This window comes from Phacochoerus africanus, chromosome 5 (genome assembly GCF_016906955.1).
Source record: "Phacochoerus africanus isolate WHEZ1 chromosome 5, ROS_Pafr_v1, whole genome shotgun sequence".
Taxonomy (NCBI): domain Eukaryota; kingdom Metazoa; phylum Chordata; class Mammalia; order Artiodactyla; family Suidae; genus Phacochoerus; species Phacochoerus africanus.
Window position 1 is genome coordinate 55,813,799 of NC_062548.1, and position 21,554 is coordinate 55,835,352.

General features: G+C 39.4%; 1 protein-coding gene across 6 annotated transcripts in view; it reads right to left on the reverse strand.

The window, feature by feature from the left end:
• Positions 1–9,723: 9,723 nt before the first annotated feature.
• The window catches only part of IL18R1 (interleukin 18 receptor 1), a 32,390-nt gene continuing 20,559 nt past the window's right edge, over positions 9,724–21,554 (reverse strand). For 4 of the 6 annotated variants that reach the window (XM_047781338.1, XM_047781336.1, XM_047781341.1 and 1 more), the window contains 3 exons: positions 20,338–20,499; positions 13,481–13,639; positions 9,724–10,484 (listed from right to left, as the gene is read on the reverse strand). In XM_047781338.1, the coding sequence (XP_047637294.1) occupies positions 10,129–10,484; positions 13,481–13,639; positions 20,338–20,499 (677 nt within the window). In that variant the 3' untranslated portion in view covers positions 9,724–10,128. The remainder of the gene's footprint in view (positions 10,485–13,480; positions 13,640–20,337; positions 20,500–21,554) is intronic. The other 2 variants (XM_047781339.1, XM_047781337.1) reach the window with 1 other exon arrangement.

Sequence of the window (21,554 nt, forward strand, 5' to 3'; positions counted from 1 at the left end):
TTTCAAAGGTCTTAGCTTTCACTTCCTCTCTCTTGGAAACCAGATACAACAATATAAGAAGTCCAAAAGTCTGAGATCACCTTAAAATAAGGCAGCCCACTTAAGCTGTAAAAACTAGTTGTAAAAACATGAAAAGAGGAGTTCCCATTGTGGCTCAGCAGAAATGAATCCGAGTAGTATCCATGAGGATGCAGGTTCAATCCCTGGCCTCGCTCGTTGGGTTAAGGATCCAGCCTTGCTGTGGCTGTGGGGCAGGCTGAAAGCTGTAGCTCTGATTTGACCCCTAGCCTGAGAAACTCCATATGCTGTGGGTGCAGCCCTAAAAAGCAAAAAATAAATTAATAATAACAATAATAATAATATTAATAAACACAAGGGGAGAGAGAGAGAGATGTCAGGTCAGACTCCAACTGCTCCAACCATTCCAGCTCTTGACATGTGCGTGGAGAATGTATAAGATGTTCCAGCCCCAGGAGACACTGCATGGAGCAGAAAAAATGGTCCAGTGGAGCCCAGCCTAGATTGTAGACTTATAAGACATAACAAACTGTTAATGTTTAAGCCACTGAGTTTTGGGGTGGTTTGTTAGATAGCAATAAATAACTGAAACAAATACAGTCACTGTTGGATGAATGGATTCTATTTCACTTGGGGTAAATAGCCAGAAGAAAAAAAAAAATGAGTCCCTTCTCTGAATTCATGTTCCCAATAATTTTATGGGTGTCTATTATTGTATCAGAAACATGACACCAGGATAAATAAAATACAGTCTTTACTCTCAAAGAGCTCATATTTAGGGGGAAAGGTAAGTAATTACAGTAAAATATAATAGGTTTAGTGTAACAAACATTGGTTAACCATCTAAGATGGGCAAGATTATTATTATTATTTTTTTCAGGGCCGTACCTGTGGCATATGGAAGGTCCCAGGTGAGGGGTCGAAGTGGAGCTATAGCAGCTGGTCTACACCACAGCCACAGCAATGCAGGATCTGAGCTGACCTATGCCACAGCTCATGGCAATACTGTATCCTTAACCCACTGGAGCGAGGCCAGTGATTGAACCTGCATCCTCATGGATCCTAGCCAGGTTCATTAAACACTGAGTCATGAAGGGAACTCCCATAGGCAAGATATTTTGCTGGTAACTGTCATGGTACATATCCTTTCAGAAGCAAATAGGTTGGAGAGAGAGAGGGCCTCTGCCTCTGAAAATCATTTCTTAGTAAATACTTGAATGAAGTATGTACCATGGGCTATGGGAGAGGAGTTCTTGGTCAAACTGAGGACTAGGGGATAACTCCTGGAGGGAATTCACCAAATTTTCATTAATTTTTTTTCTAACCTCAGTTGTAGATGGTTAAAGCAACTCATTTTCCCCCTTATTTATTTATTTATTTATTTATTTATTTATTTATTTATTTATTTAGTCAGTCTTTTGTCAGGCCCATACCTGCGGCATATGGAGGTTCCCAGGCCAGGGTTTTAATCAGAGCTGTTGCCACTGGCCTATGCCACAGCCACAGCAACACCAGATCCAAGCTGAATCTGCCACCTACACCACGGCTCATGGCAATGCCAGATCCTTAACCGACTGAGCAAGGCCAGGGATCGAACCTGCATCCCCTTGTTTCCTAGTAGGGTTCATTTCCACTGCGCCACAACAGGACCTCCTCCTTTTTTATTTTATAGTGATTTTTATTTTTTCCATTATAGCTGTTTTATAATGTTCTGTCAATTTTCTAATGTACAGTAAGGTGACCCAGTCATACATACATACATACATTCTTTTTTCTCACATTGCCATGTTCCCTCATAAGTGACTAGATATAGTTCTCAATGCTATACAGCAATAGCCAAGACATGGAAACAACCTAAATGTCCATAGACATATGAATGGATTAAGAAGATGTGGTATATATACACAATGGCATACTATTCAGCCATAAAAAAGAACAAAATAATGCCATTTGCAGCAACATGGATGGAACAAGAGACTCTCACACTAAGCAACTCATTTGTAATATCTTCAAGCTCTAAGTTATCTCTTTTGTAATATCTTCAAGTTCTCCCCTGAACTTTCTTACCCCTTTCTCACAATTGCTATTTGACTCTCCCTGAAGAGAATGTTGTTCCATAACAGCCCACTTGAACGGTTGTTGTTTTCCCTTCCAGACCCCTTGTGCCACTGAGTTCCAGTCATTACACTCCTTCCTCCTCCAAAAAAAAGTCCCTGGCTTCTGATAGCATGTCCTCACCCTGTAATACCACCTGTTTCTCACCTTATCGAGGTTGTCCCCCAACCCCAGGGACATCCTGCTGCCCTTGTTACTGAACAGAACTTGGGCCAGCTGGCCACACATACGGAAAAGCCAATCTACTTATAGGAGGTTGTGGTAAACAAAAGAACTGTGTTTACTGAAGGCCACCAAGCAAGGAGAACAGGCAGCTTGGGCTCCAAAGACCTAAACTCCCATATGGGAAAAAAAAAAAAAAAGAGTTCCTGTCATGGCTCAATGGAAATGAATCTGACTAGTATCCATGAGGTTCTATTCCTGGCCTCAATCAGTGGGTTAAGGATCCAGCATTGCCATGAGCTGTGGTATAGGTCGCAGACGTGGCTTGGATCCCATGTTGCTATGACTGTGGTGTAGGTCAGCAGATGTAGCTCTGATTTAACCCTTAGCCTGAGAATCTCCATATGCCATAGGCATGGCCCTAAAAAGACTAAAAAAGAAAAAAAGAATCTAAACTCCCAGATGGCTTTCAGGGAAGTGTTTTTAAGGATAAAGTGAGGGAGAGAGGCTCGGTGTTTGTGATCAGCTCATGTAAAATTCTCTGATTGGTTGATGGCGAGGTAACAGGGTGATGTTTTGTAAATCTCAACCATTAACCTGCTGGTTCTTGACCATCTGGGGTTCACCTCAGTTATCTCATTTTTAATTTCCAAATCCAGCAAAATTACATATGCATTGGCCTCTGACCCAGGGATCCCACATTAGGAATCCATCCTCCAAAATGTGAAAAGATGCATGTATAAGGCAATTCTTTACACCGTAATTTATAATAGCAAAAGACTGGATTTGAGATTGGTCAAATAAACTATGGTATAATCAAGCCACGCAGTGGTATACCACGTAACTGTAAGAATGAGAAATAGCTCCATAGGCAATTTTAGAGCGATCTCTGGAATCTATTATTAAGTGGGAAATGCAAGGTGGGAAAATTGCAGTAAATACACTGCCATTTACCTGTAAGAGGTGGGGGATTAAATATGTATGCATATTTCTACTAAAAATATACAGGCAGATCAACATGACTGTTCTAAGTTTTGCCTGTGGGGGAGGAGTGAACAAGCAGCAGAGAGATGGGGAGGAGATGGACTTCTCTGTACATACCTCATTTTGCAAGTTTTCTTTTAGAAGACTGTAAATATTCTGCATTATTATAAAACAAAATAATAAGCAGCAACACCTAAAAATCATGATAAAAGAAAACAATCTCACTGTATATGGAGTTAATAAAACTATATCAAGAGGAATCATTTCACATGACTTTGGAACACAACCAACTTGACTTTATGTTTTTTTTTTTCTTTCGTCTTTTTAGGGCTGCACCCACAGCATATGGAGGTTCAACCCATATAAGGGTTGAATCAGAGCTGTAGCTGCCGGTCTATGCCACACCACAGCAACTTGAAATCTGAGCTGTCTGTGACCTACACCACAGCTCACGGCAACGCCGGATCCTTAACCCACTGATCAAGGCCAGGGATTGAACCCGCATCCTCATGAATACTAGTTGGGTTTGTTAACCACTGAGCCATGACAGGAACTCCTTGACTTTACATTATAAAGTGATGTTCTCAAGGGATAAAACAGTTCAAAAAATCTTGAACTGCTTTCAGTAAACAACATATTGATGGTGGTGTTAGTATTATAATCATTCAGAGGCTATTGCGTATATTGTAGGATTAAATCAAGGCCATAGAAACATCCTAAATGTCTAGTGACGGAGGACTGGATAAAGAAGATGACATACATATATACAATGGAATATTATTCAGCCATTAGAAAGAACAAAATAATGCCATTTGCAGTAACACGAATGGACCTAGAGATTATCATATTAAGTGAAGAAAGCCAGACAGAGAAAGGCAAATATGTGATATCACTTATATGTGGAATCTAATAAAAATTATTCAAAAGAACATATTTATAAAACAGAAAAAAACCACAAAGATTTCAAAATCAACCTTAGGGTTACCAAAGGGGAGACTGTGGTTGGGGGTGGGATAAATTGGGAGGATGGGATTAACATATACATACTTAGTGTATGTGAAATAGATAACAAAAAAGGACCTACTGTATAGCAAGAGTTAGTAATAACCCTACTCACGGTTCTGTAATAACCTATATGGGAAAAAAAAGAATGGATATATGTAAATGGGTATAAAGGATTCACTTTGCTGTAAACCTGAAGCTAATACAATATTGTAAATCAACTATACTCCACTAAAATACAATTTTAAACAATTATAAGTTGCTCCTGGTAGACTCAGTGTGCCGAAATATTCGGCCTTTCCAGCTGTCAACAGCTCCACAGTTTTCCTGCAGAATGGTTCTGAGATGGCATTGCAGCAGAACTTTTACAATGCCACAGGTTTTTGCCTGTCTGTGGTGAGATCTGTAGCTCTTGGGCAGACCAGTTTTTGTGCATCTTTGGATGATATCCTTGGGAGATTAGCCTAGAGCGATTTCTTCCTCTTTCTAAACAATTCTGTAACCATTTCTGTTGACCCTAACTTCGGAGGATTAGCTTCATTACATCTAAACCATGGCCTATTCAGAGAATGTTTGATTTTGCCAAATAAAATTGTGTGGAATCTCAACATAAAAATAGGTAAAGGGAGTGCTGCTCTGGTTGAACTATTTAGAAGGAGTGGGAGGTGGGGAGTGGCCCAGGGCCACGTCTTTCTGTTCACTGTCCTGGATGGCCTCCAAGGCATCTCTGAGGAGCTCTGGGACCCCTGAAACACAACTTGAAGGTTGATTTTGACATGTTCGCCATTGATTCTTTTTTTTTTTTTGTCTTTTTGCCTTTTCTCGAGTTGCTCCCGTGGCATATGGAGGTTCCCAGGCTAGGGTTCTAATTAGAGCCGTAGCCACCGGCCTACACCAGAGCCACAGCAACTCGGGATCCGAGTCGCATCTGTAACCCACACCACAGCTCACGGCAACGCCAGATCCTTAACCCACTGAGCAAGGCCAGGGATCAAACCCGCAACCACATGGTTCCTAGTCGGATTCATTAACCACTGGGCCACGACGGGAACTCCTCGCCATTGATTCTTAAATTGGCACATCAAGCTGCAGCAACTGTATAAATGGGGTATTGGGTTCCCTGGATGCTATGTGCAACCACAAGATAGGCTGTAAAGAGATAAAAGCTGGTTTTCACAAGCCTCTCAGAAATGTAGGTGTTGGCTTCAGTGCTTCCAGCCTGCACTGTGATCAATATCAGTGTGGCATGTCGGTGGGGCAGGAAGGGCCTCAGTGTCCTGCCCACAGCATACACATCCCGCTTCCTGTTAGAGCTGTGGCTTGGCCACTCTTTGAAGAGCCCTCCGTGGCTCATGAGCCCCTTTCTCTGTGTAGCTTCTGTTTAGAATGATGGCTTCCCCAAAGCCAGGGTGTCCTCCTTCAGAGCTGTATTCATGCCAGGGTAAGGAACTATTTCCTCTGAGAATTGATGTTTTTGTTTTTGTTTTTTAGGGCCACACCCAGGGCATATGGAAGTTGCCAGGCTAGGTGTCAAATCGGAGCTGCAGCTGCCGGCCTACACCACAACCACAGCAACACCAGATCTGAGCCGTGTTTGCAACTTAAACCACAGCTCAGAGCACCGCTGGATCCTTAACCCACTGAACGAGGCCAGGGATCGAATCGGCATCCTCATGGATACTAGTGGGTTCATTACTGCTGAGCCACAATGGGAACTCCAATTTCCTCTGCGTATTTATAGCTGTGATTCAATTTGCCTTGGGCACTGGTTTTGACAGTATGTCTGGTTCAGAGAAGCATGCTGATGGTTGCAGGGAGGTTCATCCTCTCTGTGCCTTGCTGACCATCCTCCTAAGCCAGCTGGTTACCCACTCAGCAACAGCATAGGATAAGCTCCTAGGACCTGTCAGGGGTCTAACCCTCCATGTCTCAGCAGATGTCACAGTCAAGTTCACACTTACACCCAGTGGAGAACTGAACCACTATTCCCCTTCCATCCTTACCCTAGTAGCTTAGAAGTTTCCTCATACTCTTTTATCCTCCTCTGAGCCAGTCCCAAGGAGCACAGCCTCCTCTCTGCAGGCTGGTTCTAGACCCTCCCAGCATAAAGCACCTCACCAGAAAAGTGCCTGCAGCCTTCAAAAACTTACCTCAAGTCTCACAGTGCAACATGCAATTTCAAAGAAAGGAGACAGTACCCTCTCTCCCCAGCCTTGTCACCCTAACTAATTGTGTGACTGGGTCAAATCCTTGGACTTATAGTATTTCAGGTTTGGAATACGTGGGCAATAAGATCTTTCTCTGCTTTGTGGGAGTATAACTTTAAATTAATAAATGCTTCCAGTATATAATAGACATACATAGGGGGTCTCTTTAAAAATCTTGGAAAATTAGGAATTCCCCTCACGGCGCAGCAGAAACGAATCTGACTAGGAACCATGAGGTTGCGGGTTTGATCCCTGGCCTCGCTCAGTGGGTTAAGGATCCGGCGTTGCTGTGAACTATGGTGTAGGTCGCAGACTCGGCTCGGATCTGGCATTGCTGTGGCTGTTGTGTAGACTGGTGGCTACAGCTCCGATTAGACCCCTAGCCTGGGAACCTTCATATGCTGAGAGTGTGGCCTTAAAAAGACAAAAAAAAAAAAAAAAGAAAATCTTGGAGAATTAGGAGTTCACTGATTCTTTGAAATGGACTCCACAGTTTAAGGACAAAGGAAGTCATGGAAGAGAAGGATGTTATTCTATCAATAAAAGTTACTTATCAGTCCTTGTTGGAAATGTTGGCACTTAGATTTTAAAATATGCACATGAATTAATGTCATGTGAAGACCTAATGCTTGTGCCTGGCATTGGGTGGCCTTGTGAGAAAGAAGGGGATTGTTTTGCTCTTAGATGGAAGGTAAAACTAAGAAGGGGGATACAAAGTAATTTGATATAAACAAATAGATATAAGCATACATTTTGCATGGCTCATGTCTTATTAAAACTGCTGGGAACCTATGTTGAAACTGAAGGATTGAAAACTTATAAAGTAAGTGAAAAAAATGCCAAGGGACATTTCAAAAATAAACACACTAGACCAATGGCTCACTAATGTATTTTATCTCATATATTTAATGGACACATTTAACACACTTAATATACAATACATTTAATGTTTTTTAAAGCATAGACAATAAAACAGAAAAGCAAATCATTCTATGTATTAGAGACTATGACAGCAATAAAATTTCTCTTGATCATATATTTTGCACCTATAAAACTTCTTAGTAATTAATTCTTTTTTCTTTTCTTTCTTTCTTCCTTTATTTCTTTCCTTCTTCCTTTCTTTCTTTCCTTCTTCCTTCCTTCCTTCCTTCCTTTCTCTTTCTCTTTTCCTTCCTTCCTTTCTTCCTTTCCTTATTGCTTTTTAGGGCTGGAGTTGCAGCATATGGAAGTTACCAGGCTAGGGGTCCACTTGGAGTTGCATCTTCGACCTACACCCCAGCTCATGGCAATACCAGCCTCAACACACTGAGCAAGGCCAGGGATCGAACCCACATCCTCATGGATACTAGTTGGGTTCATAACCTGCTGAGCCACAATGGGAACTTTCAGTAATTAAATTCTTTTACATTTTGTAGCCATCCAACTAGCCCTCAATATTGTAAGCTCTACAAAAATTAGATCATTTTCTTATACTGAAACTCTAATGAAAATCTCATTTTTCTTTGAGTAATATCTAGTAAGATCCACCATGGCTGTCCTAAACAGATCCTGCTTTACATTTTTTTCTGGACCATTCTTTTAACCAGCTTTCCAAACTTACCCAACTTTTCCCTTTCTCTATAAGGCTGATATGTATCACTTATTCAGTGATTTTCGTGGACAGCCATCAGGCTGAGGCTGTCAAGAAAACCCAGCGTGCTGGAATCACCGTAAGGAGACAGATATGTGTCTTCCAACATCAAAAGTGGCACAAATCCACTGAAGAAATATCCTTTGACCAACTGACATGCTTCTCTCTGCTTCTCCATATGAGTGAATTTCCTCAAGTCAACACTGCCGTCCTCTCCAGACCTTCTCCTCTTTTCCGCCCTCTGGCCTCCATTTTGGTCCATTACTAAACAACTGACCTAAGAAATAATTAATAACAACAAAAATAGAAATACCAACACTGACAGAGTGTGAAGTCTGTGCCAAGAGCTGTTGTAAGTGCTTCATTTATATTTGTTTAGTCCTCTTGTACAATTCTTATAAATTCTCACTTGACAGATGAGGAAATTGAGACACAGAGGAATTAGGAAAATTTGCGGAGGTCACAGAAGTAAGTTCTAAACTTGGGATTTCAGCTCAAGCCTTTCATCTGTATACCACCATGGCATGTTGCTTCCATCTGAAGAGCATTTTAAAAATGTAATCTTTTAGGAGTTCCTGTCGTGGCGCAGTGGTTAACGAATCTGACTCGGAACCATGAGGTTGCGGGTTCGGTCCCTGCCCTTGCTCAGTGGGTTAACAATCCGGCGTTGCCGCGAGCTGTGGTGTAGGTTGCAGACGCGGCTCGGATCCTGTGTTGCTGTGGCTCTGGCGCAGGCCGGTGGCTACAGCTCCGATTCGACCCCTAGCCTGGGAACCTCCATATGCCACGGGAGTGGCCCAAGAAATAGCTAAAAAGACAAAAAAAAAATGTAATCTTTTAAAATTCAGGCAAGTAACCATCATTGTTGGCTGTTTAATAGCTAATATGATCTAGCACCCATCCTGTATATAAACATTTGTGTAAAATCAACAGATGTTTTACGCCAGTTTTGAAAGACCCAGAAAAATATTTGAATTAAAATTTGTGACTCGAATTTATTTAAATTAAAATCTGTGCCATGAAAGATAACAAGTTGTTCTGAGCTTCTTTTAAGAAGTTTTCACAAATAGGCCCAATGTAATAAGCCCTCTGCAGTGTCTTCATGGGGTTCCAAGAACTGTGGGCCTGCAACTGCAGGTGGAATACACCAAAAACATCCTGAGGCTGAAGCCCAGTTACGGCAGCTCACACCTCATTCCCCACACTGCACGCAGCTCTGCCAGCTCTCAACCACATCGCAGGCACTGTCTGTGGTGTTGAGACATAGGTAGCTACTGTGGGAAACTGAAGGCAATATTCTGTTTCCTATGTTACCTACTGGCTCACAGAAAATGCCACTTTGTGCTCTTAAAGTCCTCTAGTTCAATTGTTAGCATTAAAAACTTCTAAAGAGGAGTTCCCATCGTGGTGAAGTGGTTAGCGAATCCAACTAGGAACCATGAGGTTGCGGGTTCAGTCCCTGGCCTTGCTCAGTGGGTTAATGATCCGGCGTTGCCGTGAGCTGTGGTGTAGGTTGCAGACACGGCTCGGATCCTGCGTTGCTGTGGCTCTGGCATAGGCTGGCGGCTACAACTGTGATTGGACCCCTAGCCTGGGAACCTCCATATGCCGCAGGAGCAGCCCAAAGAAATAGCAGAAAGACAAAAAAAAAAAAAAAGAAAAAAAACCTCTTAAAGATGTACCCTTATTATAAGGCATAAATTATTCTACATAGTGTCTAGCCTCACAGTTGCTTGGATGTGGGCTTGAGTAGACCACCTGCATCCAGTTAGGGAAGAGAGAGAAAGAAGGGATCCATTTCTGTTGAATTCCAGGGCCTTCTGGGAGTCCATGACCACAGCTCAGTGTTTAGTCTTATCCTCAGCAACCTAATGATATTTCATCTTCAAGCTGTGAGTAGAATGTTCATAGAGTTAAATATTTGAATAATGCCCTTTGTTATAAACAGTTTCATACACTCAATCCCCAGAGTGTCAGGAGTTCTTTCTTCTGCTCAGATTTTTCTGAAGATCAGGCCTGTGAAAGAACAGGCAAGACTTCTGATTCATCTCCACATGGCTTGACTGTTTTTGCAGGCATGAGATAAAGAAGATTCTTCCAGAACCTTGAATTATAAGACAGAGATTTCTCTGCTTTCCACTTCAGAATTCTGTGGGATTTCAAAAGCTTCAGTGATTGAGGCAAGAATGTGAAGTCACCCACAGGTGTAAATTCAATTAAGATGATTTTAATTTTCCTTTCCACTAGTGCTTCATGGAGTCCACTCTCAAGTTCATATCTGACTTCATTAGACATATAACTTTTACTGAGGACAATGATCAGTCTTCGGCTTTTCTCTATCAATGAATGGATTTCATCAACAACAGCTGAAAATACAAGAGGTGGCAGGTTAAGAAAATTGAAAGGGTGGGTGTGAGATAGAAGTCATGCTGTACAGTACTATTTTAGATTATTATTATTATTATTAGTAGTAGTAGTCTTTTGTCATTTTAGGGCCGCACCTGTGGCATATGGAGGTTCCCAGGCTAGGGGTCCAATCAGAGCTGTAGCCACTGGCCTATGCCAGAGTCACGGCAAGGCCGGATCTGAGCCGCATCTGCAACCTACACCACAGCTCATGGCAATGCCAGATCCTTAACCTGCTGAGTGAGGTCAGGGATGGAACCCACAACCATGGTTCCTAGTTGGATTCATTTCTGCTGTGCCACAATGGGAACTCCCTATTTTGGATTAAACTCAGCTTCACTAACAAGTTTTTCTTTAAGACAGATAATTAAATCTCAATTTTATATACCTATGAAAAGAAGCAACATAATGTTCATCAACAAAGGAATGGACAAAGATGATGGGATACATGTATACAACGGAATACTACTCAGCCATGAAAAGAATGAAATAATGCCATTTGCAGCAGCATGGATGGACTTAGAAATTATCATACTATGTGAAGTAAGTCAGACAAAGAAAAATATCATATGATATTACTTCTATGTGGAATCTAAAAAAATGACACTACTGACTTATTTACAAAACAGAAACAGATTCAGAGACTTTGAAAACAAACTTATGGTTACCAAAGAGGAAAGATGGAGAGGAAGGACGGACTGGGAGTCTGGGATGGGTGTATGCACACTATTGTATATGGAATGGATGGTCAATGGAGACTTTCTGTTTAGCACAGGGAACTTTACTCAACATGCTGTGATAATTTATATGGGAAAAGAATCGATATGTGTATACATGTAACTAAGGCACTTTACTGCACAGCAGAAAATTAGCATAATGTTGTAAATCAACTCTACGTCAATAAAATTTTTAAAAAATGAAAAAAGAAGCAATCATCTACACAACAATAATAAATACCTACTTAGTACTCACTCTGTGCCATGCCTTCTAAATATTTTGTAAATATTAACTTATTCAATCATCATAATGACCCTGTGAAAGTATTGTGATCACCCCCATTATACGGATGAGAAAGCCAAAACACAGAGTGGTGGAACAACTTGCCCAGAGTAATGGGGCTGGTAGACGGCAGGCCCAGAATCTGAACCCAAGTGGTCTGGTTCCAGAGTGTACACTATAATAATAATTATTAATAATTATAATTATTAATAATAACCATTATTAATATTCATTATTATTATTATTAATAGTTCCTAACCATTACACTGTCTTGCCTCTTTACATACATGGTGGAATATGCTAGAATTCAAATTTAAAGATTTTTTTCTAAAATCCTGTCATTATTCTAGACCGTAGGTGGATAAACTTTTTCTGTAAAGAGTCAGAGGATAAATACTTTAGTTTTTACAGGTCATCCTGTCTTTGTCACAGATACTCAACTCTGCTGTTTTAGCTTAAAAGCAGCCACAGACAACACAAGGACCTATGTGTGTGCCTGTTTCAATAGGCTGGCAGGTTGGACCTGACCCCTGAGTGGTAGACTGCTAACTTTTCTTCTAGACTTCTAGTTCTTCTCAAATAGAGTTTTTGACCAAAACTAATTACAATTGATTATACAAACATTCTTTTTTAATTTAAGAACTAAGGAAAACTCTATTTTTTAAACAACTCCTAGAAAATAATGGAAGTATAATAAAATTGACATAAAGCCAAGCAGAAATGCTTTCTAGGTGACAACACGTCTTATTAGATATGCAGAAGTGACATACAAACATACCACAATGGTGAATGCATTTGACAGTTTAGCATATTATTCCTTTTGAAAAGTTAGTTATTATTAAAAAAATAATGTACTTTCTCTTCCTAATTTGAAATATTTTCCCCTCCTAATTTGTAACCTAGGAGGGAAAAACACAACTGTTTCTTATTTACTGTGCTGCCCTTAAGCCCAGCTCAGAATTTGGCACAAGGATGGTGCTCAGTAAATGTTGGATGGATGAATGAATGATGGTAATAACGAAAACATGTGTGTTGCATTATTTGTGATGCACCAGCATCCAAAATAATTTGATACCAGATTCTGGATCTCTGGAAAACTTCAAACCTCTGGAAGACTCTAGAGAAAGCATGGAAATGTTCCTAAATTTCTTTGATTTTAACTGTCCTATACTTCAATATATGTGTTGTGGCCATTTATGTTCATATATTAATTAAAAAATGAATTTCACAAAGAAAATACAGTATGAGCCACCAATCTCCTTTATTTATCCTTTGAAAATGCTCCTAATCTCTACTTTAATTTTCTCACTAGTGTCAACACAATAAATAAGATGTATTTTCTGGTAAGAATTTGGATAAGCAATGAGATCCTGCTGTATAGCACAGGGAACTATATCTAGTCACTTGTGATGGAACATGATGGAGGATAATGTGAGAAAAAGAATGCCTGTGTGTGTGTGTGTGTGTGTGTGTGTGTGTATGACTGGGTCACTTTGCTATAGAGCAGAAATTGACAGAACATTGTAACTCAGCTATAATAAAAAATTTAAAAAAAGAATTAACCTGTGCATATAGTTCAAAGGACCAGGTATTAAATTAGGAACAAGTTCTGCTGTACAAAATATCATCAAAAGAGGTATTCTTACTGTGGGAGGCATTTCCAGATAAATACCTCTTGGTAATAATTCTGGACTTGGTTCTGAAAATGGGATGCCCACCCTGTTTTCCCAGAGATTTGGAGATCTGTGAAGCCAGATGAAGAGACCCCAAAGGCCATTATAGGAAGCAGTGTAGTTTGCTTATCTCACTATTGATCGCGTTGATTTAGCCAGTCATTTCTGTTTTAAAGGACGACTTCATGTGCTTTTAAACAGGATAGCATTTTGTAAGCCTAAGCAATCCATGTTCTAAAAGAAAGTATCTCTGCTAGTTTTCTATTTGCCATTTCTTTTCTCACCTCTTCCAGGCACCACATCCCTTTCAAATATGCATAACTTATACCCAAAATGTTTCTCCAACACCCTGGGCAGAATCTCCACAGCAAAGGTATACTCCTCTCCATTCTCTGGCCGACATTCTTTTAGGTAGGACACAAAAGCGTCATATGTTTTTCCATCTAGAAGATAAGATTGTCTCTTTTAAGTATGTAAATATGTGCAAATATGACTGAAAGTCATGAAAAATGGGAATGGAATCACTGAAAAACAAAAGTTAAATACAGCATCCTCAAGTCAAGCTCATCAAACAGTACACATTACATATGTGTAGTTCTTTATATTTTGATGACACCCCAATGAAGCTGTTAAATAAAATAATAAAATATTTTTGACACAAAAAATTTAAAGATAAAACAAGAATGGTTAACTAGGCAATTTCTAAAGTCCCTCAAATATTCTTTGGTTCCATATTTTTTAATGCATTATTCTTTATCTCTGACTTTATAAGTTGTCAAAAACAAGGAATAATTCAATTATTATAGATCACAAAAGAGCATCCTCAAACCTCATATTCTAATCAAACAACAAATGAGCAAATTTTTTTAATGTACATGAAGAGTTCCACTGCTTGATACCAAAAATGGACAAAGAGAAATACAAGATATATTGCTTTTTGGGCTTTTGGCTAAGATGAAGTGTAGTATTTATTCTTATCAGAAATACAAGTATATAGATCAGGGGACTAAAAATTTAAAGACAATGGTAGGCCAAGGAGCTTGAATGTGCCCTCATTCCAGGATTGGAAAGCAAATATTACCTTGGTTTACTTTACCAGCATCATTTAATTCTTCCAAGAACCCAATGCTACCCTCAAAAACACCCCCTGGAAAGTGAGGATAGAAACAGAACTGAGTGTTTACACTGGACAGTGGGAAGCAATGATGGAAGTGATGGAAACTGTATGCTATGGGAACACATGCTATGATGTTTATAAATATTACATGATGTTTTGGTAAAGTAAGTATTATGTGAAGTAATGTAAGCAAAGTATTATGCAATACCTTCTTTACCAATAAGAAAACAGGTCTATTGAAAGGTTTTCATTGATCATAACATCTGCTCCAATTTAATTCCTGATAAAGAAGCAGTATTCAAGGGGATGGTGTTACCTAAATAGCAAAGGCCAGTCTACTAACTGGATAACTGAAAATTATATAAATTTTTCTCTTCGACTTGCATCCAATCTATTTGAGAAGACAGAGCAAACTAATGCAACAACTTGAAAACATGTATAAATAACACAGTTCCAGAAGCAAGGCAGTGTAAACAAGACAGCAAAACTACCAAACACAAGAACTTGGTTGGAGAAGAAGGAGTGATCTCAATGGGATCTGATGCTACCTGGGGCTGGTGGAGGAAGGAGGGCAAGTGTTAAGGAAATAGTCTATCTTTATCCCATAACAACTGGTGAGATGGAAGAGGAGTTAGATTATGCTTGAGTATATTATTGGGATTAATGAATTTGCTACTGAGTTGAAGGCTAAACATAATCTGATCATTTGTTAATTGAATAGGATGAAACCACTCTCAGTCCATGTTCTCTATGGTGTCATATCATGTATGCTTGACAGCACAGCACAATATCTTCAACAGCATCCAGGCTCACAAAATAACTCTTTCTAGGAAAAGCTTCTTCTGTTCTACCTATAGCATCCTGGTTCAGCAGTGCAAACTCTTGTTGGTTTAAAGCAACTGCTTTGTAGAAGTGGATGCACATGAATAATGGAATATTTGGGTAAAAATTGCAGAATTAGGCATATCAAAGGTAAGAAATGTTGGCAAAAATAGAGCCATTCTTTTTTAAAATTTTTATTGGAATATAGTTGACTTACGATATTGTATTAGTTTCAGGTATAGAGCAAAGCAAATCAGTAATACATACAACTGTCCTGAGTTTAATCAATAAGTGGATCCCCTGGATAATTCTTATGTTGTTATGAAATATAGCTATTTATTAGTATAAGTAAGAGCCAGTGACTCTATTATCAGACACACCATGTCAGTGATTAAGACAGACACCAAGATGTAAGAAATAAATAAGTATACTTTTTAAGAAGATACAATTTTCTTATTATCAGGATGTAACTAATTGCAATAAACTGGGAAGACAATTCAGCCAAATTTATATTGTGCTATAAGCAGGACTTCAAGGCCTCTTCAAGGAGATAGAATGCAAAGGCTCTGGCCAAGACAACAATTACCAGACCTGTGTCATCACCCCACCAATCTCATTGTAAGTCCTCTCCCCTGCTTTGAGCAATGTGTCCTACTCCTTCCTACCCTTGCTAGGAAAGATATGTGGCCCACTCCTCACCCTGCCTCTATAGGGGCCTTATATGCCCCCAACCAACCAGAAAATGTATCTTAACACCCTTCTTTCCCCAACCAATCAGCATGTCAGCAGGTATATTGCAAGACCTCTCCTTTCCCTGGGCTATAAAAACAGACTTTTCCATGTGCTTGGAGTTGGTGCTCCCTAATTATCAGGAAGTTATCCCACTGTGCTAACAGCCTCTGTTATCTCAATAAACTCTTCTTTCCCTTTACTTCACTATGCTGGAAAAGTCTTTTTCCAACCCACATGCAGGAACAGGACTATATACATGTGATTTAGCTTTCCTCTTACCCATGAAAAATTAGTTTTTCAACTATTAATTAGCTTTGAATTTCTTATTTCAAGAAGTTCTCGTCTTGGTTTAGGAAATCTGCTAATTTATATTATAATTTATTTTAAACCCAGGTTATAAGAGATTTAGTGGCTTTGATAACTGACAAAATGAAGTGCTTAAATAAAGAATTTGAAAGCTAAAATAAAAATTTTGGCACTGCATAAAGGAAACCATCATGTGGATGGACATTTGAGATTACAGGGAGTCAGTTCTACTTGCATTTTTCAAATTCTGTGTGGGAAATTACAATGTTTTAATTTAATTTTAATTTCTTGGTTGATTGGTTTCTTTCATTTCTAATCCTTCATAAACCCATACTGAGCACATTCTTGGATATTGCAGAAATACCAAATTGCTCTAAAAGTTTTTGTATTAATATTTTCATTTCTGCCTGTTTCAGGACTGATCTGTGTCCATGGGCCACACATGAGGCAGGGCTGGTTTAGAGCACATCTCTAAATGTCTCTATGTACTGACCGCAATGTTGACAGCTAAGAAATGTAAATGGAAAAACTTATCTGTGACTAGGGTCAAATGCAACTGGAGAGGAAAAAAAGTCTTAGTTGAAAATCAGAAAGAAATTGTACAGAGTGTCCATTCTGAGATGCATACAGGTCTGCACAAGTAGAGATTAGTTCATAAAATATCAAAAAGAGTCTCCCCAATTTGTTGCAACATCTCTCTCCATAGCAAAAGTGCACACACATGCAGGCTCAAAGCTAATTAATTACCCTTGCTACTTTTATATTAGTAAGAGTTGCAAATGTAAATAATGAATCTATAAAAACTCAAAGGAAATATGTGAAAATTATTTTATAATTTGAGGTTAGTAAAGCCTTTCCACTTATGACCACAAATCTAGAAACTGTGAAAAAAATAAGGTGAATTTAAGTTCAAGTCTATTTCATTTTATTATACTTAATTACACTTCAAAGATACTGATTTTTTTTTTGTTTTTTAATGAATTGAAGGTTTGTGGCAACCCTGTGTTGAACAAGTCTATCAGTGCTATTTTTCCAACATTATTTGCTCACTTTGTGTCTCTGTGGCACATTTTGGTATTCTTGCAATACACCAAACTCTATCATCATTATTATATTTGTTATGGTGATTTGTGATAGGTGATATTTGGTGTTGCCATTGTAACTATTTTGTGGTGCCATGAACCATGCCCAAGTCAGCTTAACCAAGTTAATACAGCAAATTTAACTGATAAAACTTGGACATGTTTTCACTGCTCCACTGGTCACCCCATCTGTCTCCTTATCCTTAGGCCTCCCTATTCTTAAACCACAGTGCTAAAATTAGGGCAATTAATGGCCTCTAACTGTTCAAATGAAAGGAAGAGTCAAACATCTCTCACTTTAGATATAAAAAAAACTAGAAATGATTAGTTTAGTGAAGAAGGCAGTTTGAAAGTCAAGATAGCCTGAAAGATAGGCTTCTTGCACCAACAGTTAATCAAGTTATAAATGCAAAGGGAACCTTCTTGAGGGAAATTAAAAGTGCTATTTCAGTGAACGTATAAATGGTAAGAAAGCAAAATAGCCTAATTGCCGATATGGAGAAAGTTTTAATGGTCTGGATAGAAGATCAAACCAGCCAAAATATTCCCTTAAGCCAAAACCTCATCCAGAGCAAGGTCCTAACTCTTCAATTCTAAAATGCCGAGAGAGGCAAGTAAGCTGCAGAAGAAAAATCTGAAGCTCGCAGAGGTGGGTTCATGAGGTTTAAGGAAAGAAGTCACCTTTATAACATATAAATCCAAGCAAAAGCAGCAAGTGCTGATGAAGAAGCTGAACAAATTATCCAGAAAACCTAGTTAAGATCATACACAAGGGTAGTTACACTAAAAAATAGATTTTAGATGTAGACAAAATACCCTTGTATTAGCAGGAGATGCCATCAAGGATTTTCAGAGTTAGAGAGAGAAGTCAGCACCTGGCTTCAAAGTTTCAAAGGAAAAAACAAATCTCTTGTTAGGGGCTAATGCTGCTGGTGACTTTAAGTTGAGTCCATTGATCATTTACCATTTCAAAAATCCTAGGGCCCTTAAAATTGATGCTAAATCTATTCTGTCTGTACTCTATAAATGGAACAACAAAATCTAAATGATAGCACATCAGTTTACAACATGGTTTTCTGAATATTTTTAAGCCCACTGTTGAGACCTACTGCTCAGAATAAATTCCTTGCAAAATATTATTGCTCATCGGCACTGCACCTGGCCACCCAAGAGCTGTGGTGGAGATGGATATGGAGATTATGTTGCTTTCATGTCTGCTTACACAATATCCATTCTGCAGCCCATTGCTCAGGAGTAATTTTGACTTTCAAATCTAATTATTGAAGAAATACATTTCCTAAGACTAGAGCTGCCAGATAGAGTGATTCCCTTGATGGAGCTGGGCAAAGTCTATTGAAAACCTTCTGGAAAGGATTAATCATTCTGCATAGCTTTTCAAAAGTTTTTTAAAAGGCCAAAAACCCAATACAAAAATGAACAAAGGATATGAATGAGTAATTTGAGAAAAGAAATATAAATGTCTTTGAAATCTATGAGAAGTTGCTTATATTCTTGCCTAGTAACTAAATGCATATGGAAATTACACTGCAATTATTCTCATATTTTATCTATCAGATTGGCAAACATCCAAAAGGTTGTGGGTAAGGCTGTGAGAGAAAAAATTTACTCTTGTCCTTTGAGGGTGGGAGGTAGTATAGGAATATGAAGGACAAATTTGTAATTTTTATTACAATAACAATTATATCCATCTCTGCATTCCTAGTAAGTCCACTTTGGTGAATTTTTCCTTCAGTTACACTGCACACATATGAAGCAATAACTGTACAGAAACTATCCATAACATCCTTTCTGCAATAACAAAAGGTTGTAACTCAAACAGTGATGAAATAAGCAGTGACACATCCACAAAAATAAAACACTGTGAAAACATAAAAATCCAGACAGTTTATAAACTACTATAGAAACATATTAGGGTGCATAACATGGAAATTTTTTTTTTGTTTTTTTTTTAGGGCTGTACCCACTGTAAATGGAGGTTCTCAGGCTAGGGGTCGAATTGGAGCTACAGCTGCCGGCCTACACCACAGCCACAGCAATGTGGGATCTGAGCTGCGTCTGCGACCTACACCACAGCTCATGGCAACACTGAATCTTTAACCCACTGAGTGAGGCTAGGGATGGAATCTGCAACCTCATGGATACTAGTCAGGTTCATTACTGCTGGGCCACGATGGGAACTCCAAGGTATGTTTTTAAAACAGGAGTGAAATACGATTATTCACATTTGTCTGGATACACTATCAATGGGGGATGAGGTAGGAAACACAGGCAGAAGACAAGTAGGCATGATTTCTAAGACTTTTGGTGTTTTGAGCCATGTAGTCTCTCTCTCTCACACACACAGAGCAAGAGAGCAAGACCAATGGATGAGACTGGGTTTTTTATTTTTTTAATTTTTAATTAAAGTATAGTTGATTTATATGAGATTTTTTTTTTTTCAATTTGAATCTTGAGGATTTCTAGCCATCTTCAAAAATAGGGAGACTGAGACAAAGAGTCAGAAGATAGAAGTAGGAGCACACGACAAGTGGCAGATCTACATTTGGTAAGTAGTCCACTGTTCTTGCAAGTGCATCATGTAGCCTCTTTTTCCGGTTAAAATAATGAAACATCATTCAATTCAAGTCGATGTAAACGACCTTTATTGTCTTGCAAGGGCATCATGTAGCCTCTTTTTCCAGTTAAAATAATGAAACATCATTCAAATCGATGTAAACGAACTTTATTGAGTTTGCCCACTCTATAAGGTGCCAGATGGCATGCAAGCATCACACTCAGATACGCAGTCCCTGCGCTCAAGCATCCCCCAGGGCCTTTAGGAGGTTGGGGCACACATTCACGAAACAGTGAGAGAACAATTTTTGGCAACAAATAAGGAAGCACAAGAACGAGGGGCACAGACAACATTCATCATGGATGAATTGGTTCAGATTAGTTTTTCTTATGGAAAACCCTTGACCCAACAATGTAACCCAAATGAGGTGAAGGATAATGTTTATATTTATATGGCTTTGTAAATAAAGCATAAAATAAGAGGCCCCAGCATGACGACATCTGTTACCTGTTAAGGTTTCATCTCGTCCCGTGAAATGTCTATAAAATAGAGCCAAGTCAACTCTGTAAATGACACCCATAATCACCAGGCACACCATGCTCACTGAGATCAAAGCAGCTACGATCATTCCTCTAGTGAAGACGTGGCCTGGGATGTCAGCCATGTCTTCTAGAAAGAAAAGGAAAATGGGAAAAATTAGAGAAATGTCACCAGGGTCTTCCACCATCACTCCGCGGTGGTCAGACTTTACATTTAACATGATCCCATCTGTCCACTCAACATACTCCATTGAGCTACTCTACCTTCCTGCCTTTCATCTCCAGTGGTGAACTTTCTGCTCTAGTTTTTTTTTTTTTTGCCTTTCTCTGGGGCCGCTCCCGGGGCATATGGAGGTTCCCAGGCTAGGGGTCTAATCAGAGTTGTAGCTGCTGGCCTACGCCAGAGCCACAGCAACGCGGGATCCAAGCCACATCTGCAACCTACACCACAGCTCACGGCAACGCCGGATCCTTAACCCACTGAGTGAGGCCAGGGATCGAATCAGCAACCTCGTGGTTTCCAGTCAGATTCGTTAACCACTGAGCCACAACGGGAACTCCTCTCCTCTAATTTTTAAAGAATTAAAATGGGGGAGGGAGTGGGGAGGACTAGGAATCTGGGGTTAATCGATGCAAACTATTGCCTTTGGAATGGATAAGCAATGAAATCCTGCTATATAGCCCTGGGAACTATATGTAGTCCCTTATAATGGAACATGATGGAGGATAATCTGAGCAAAAGAATGTCTATATGTATGTGTGACTGGGTCACTTTGCTGTACAGTAGAAAATTGACAGAACACTGTAAACCAGCTAGAATGAAAAAATAAACATCGTTAAAAAATTAAAAAAAATAAAATGTGTACAAGGATATTCAGAGACCTGAATTGAAAGCACTGCAACCAAGTCTATCTCTACCTGTGGAAGTCAATTCTCTAGGATGATAAGATAACAGGATGAAACTCAGAGAGACATAAATCTCAACTATGGGAGGGAACATAGATGGTGGCATAAGGGAGGGAAGCCTAAGTTAATCTTTATTGAGCAAATGACCATACCCAAGGGCCTCTGTGCCCAGTGCCCAGCTATGGTGGGGTGGAGGCAGTAATTACTCCCTGGACCACTGGCCTCATCCTACAGTACACTGGACACTCTCCTGCTATCGTTCAGGGTGGATCAGAGCCT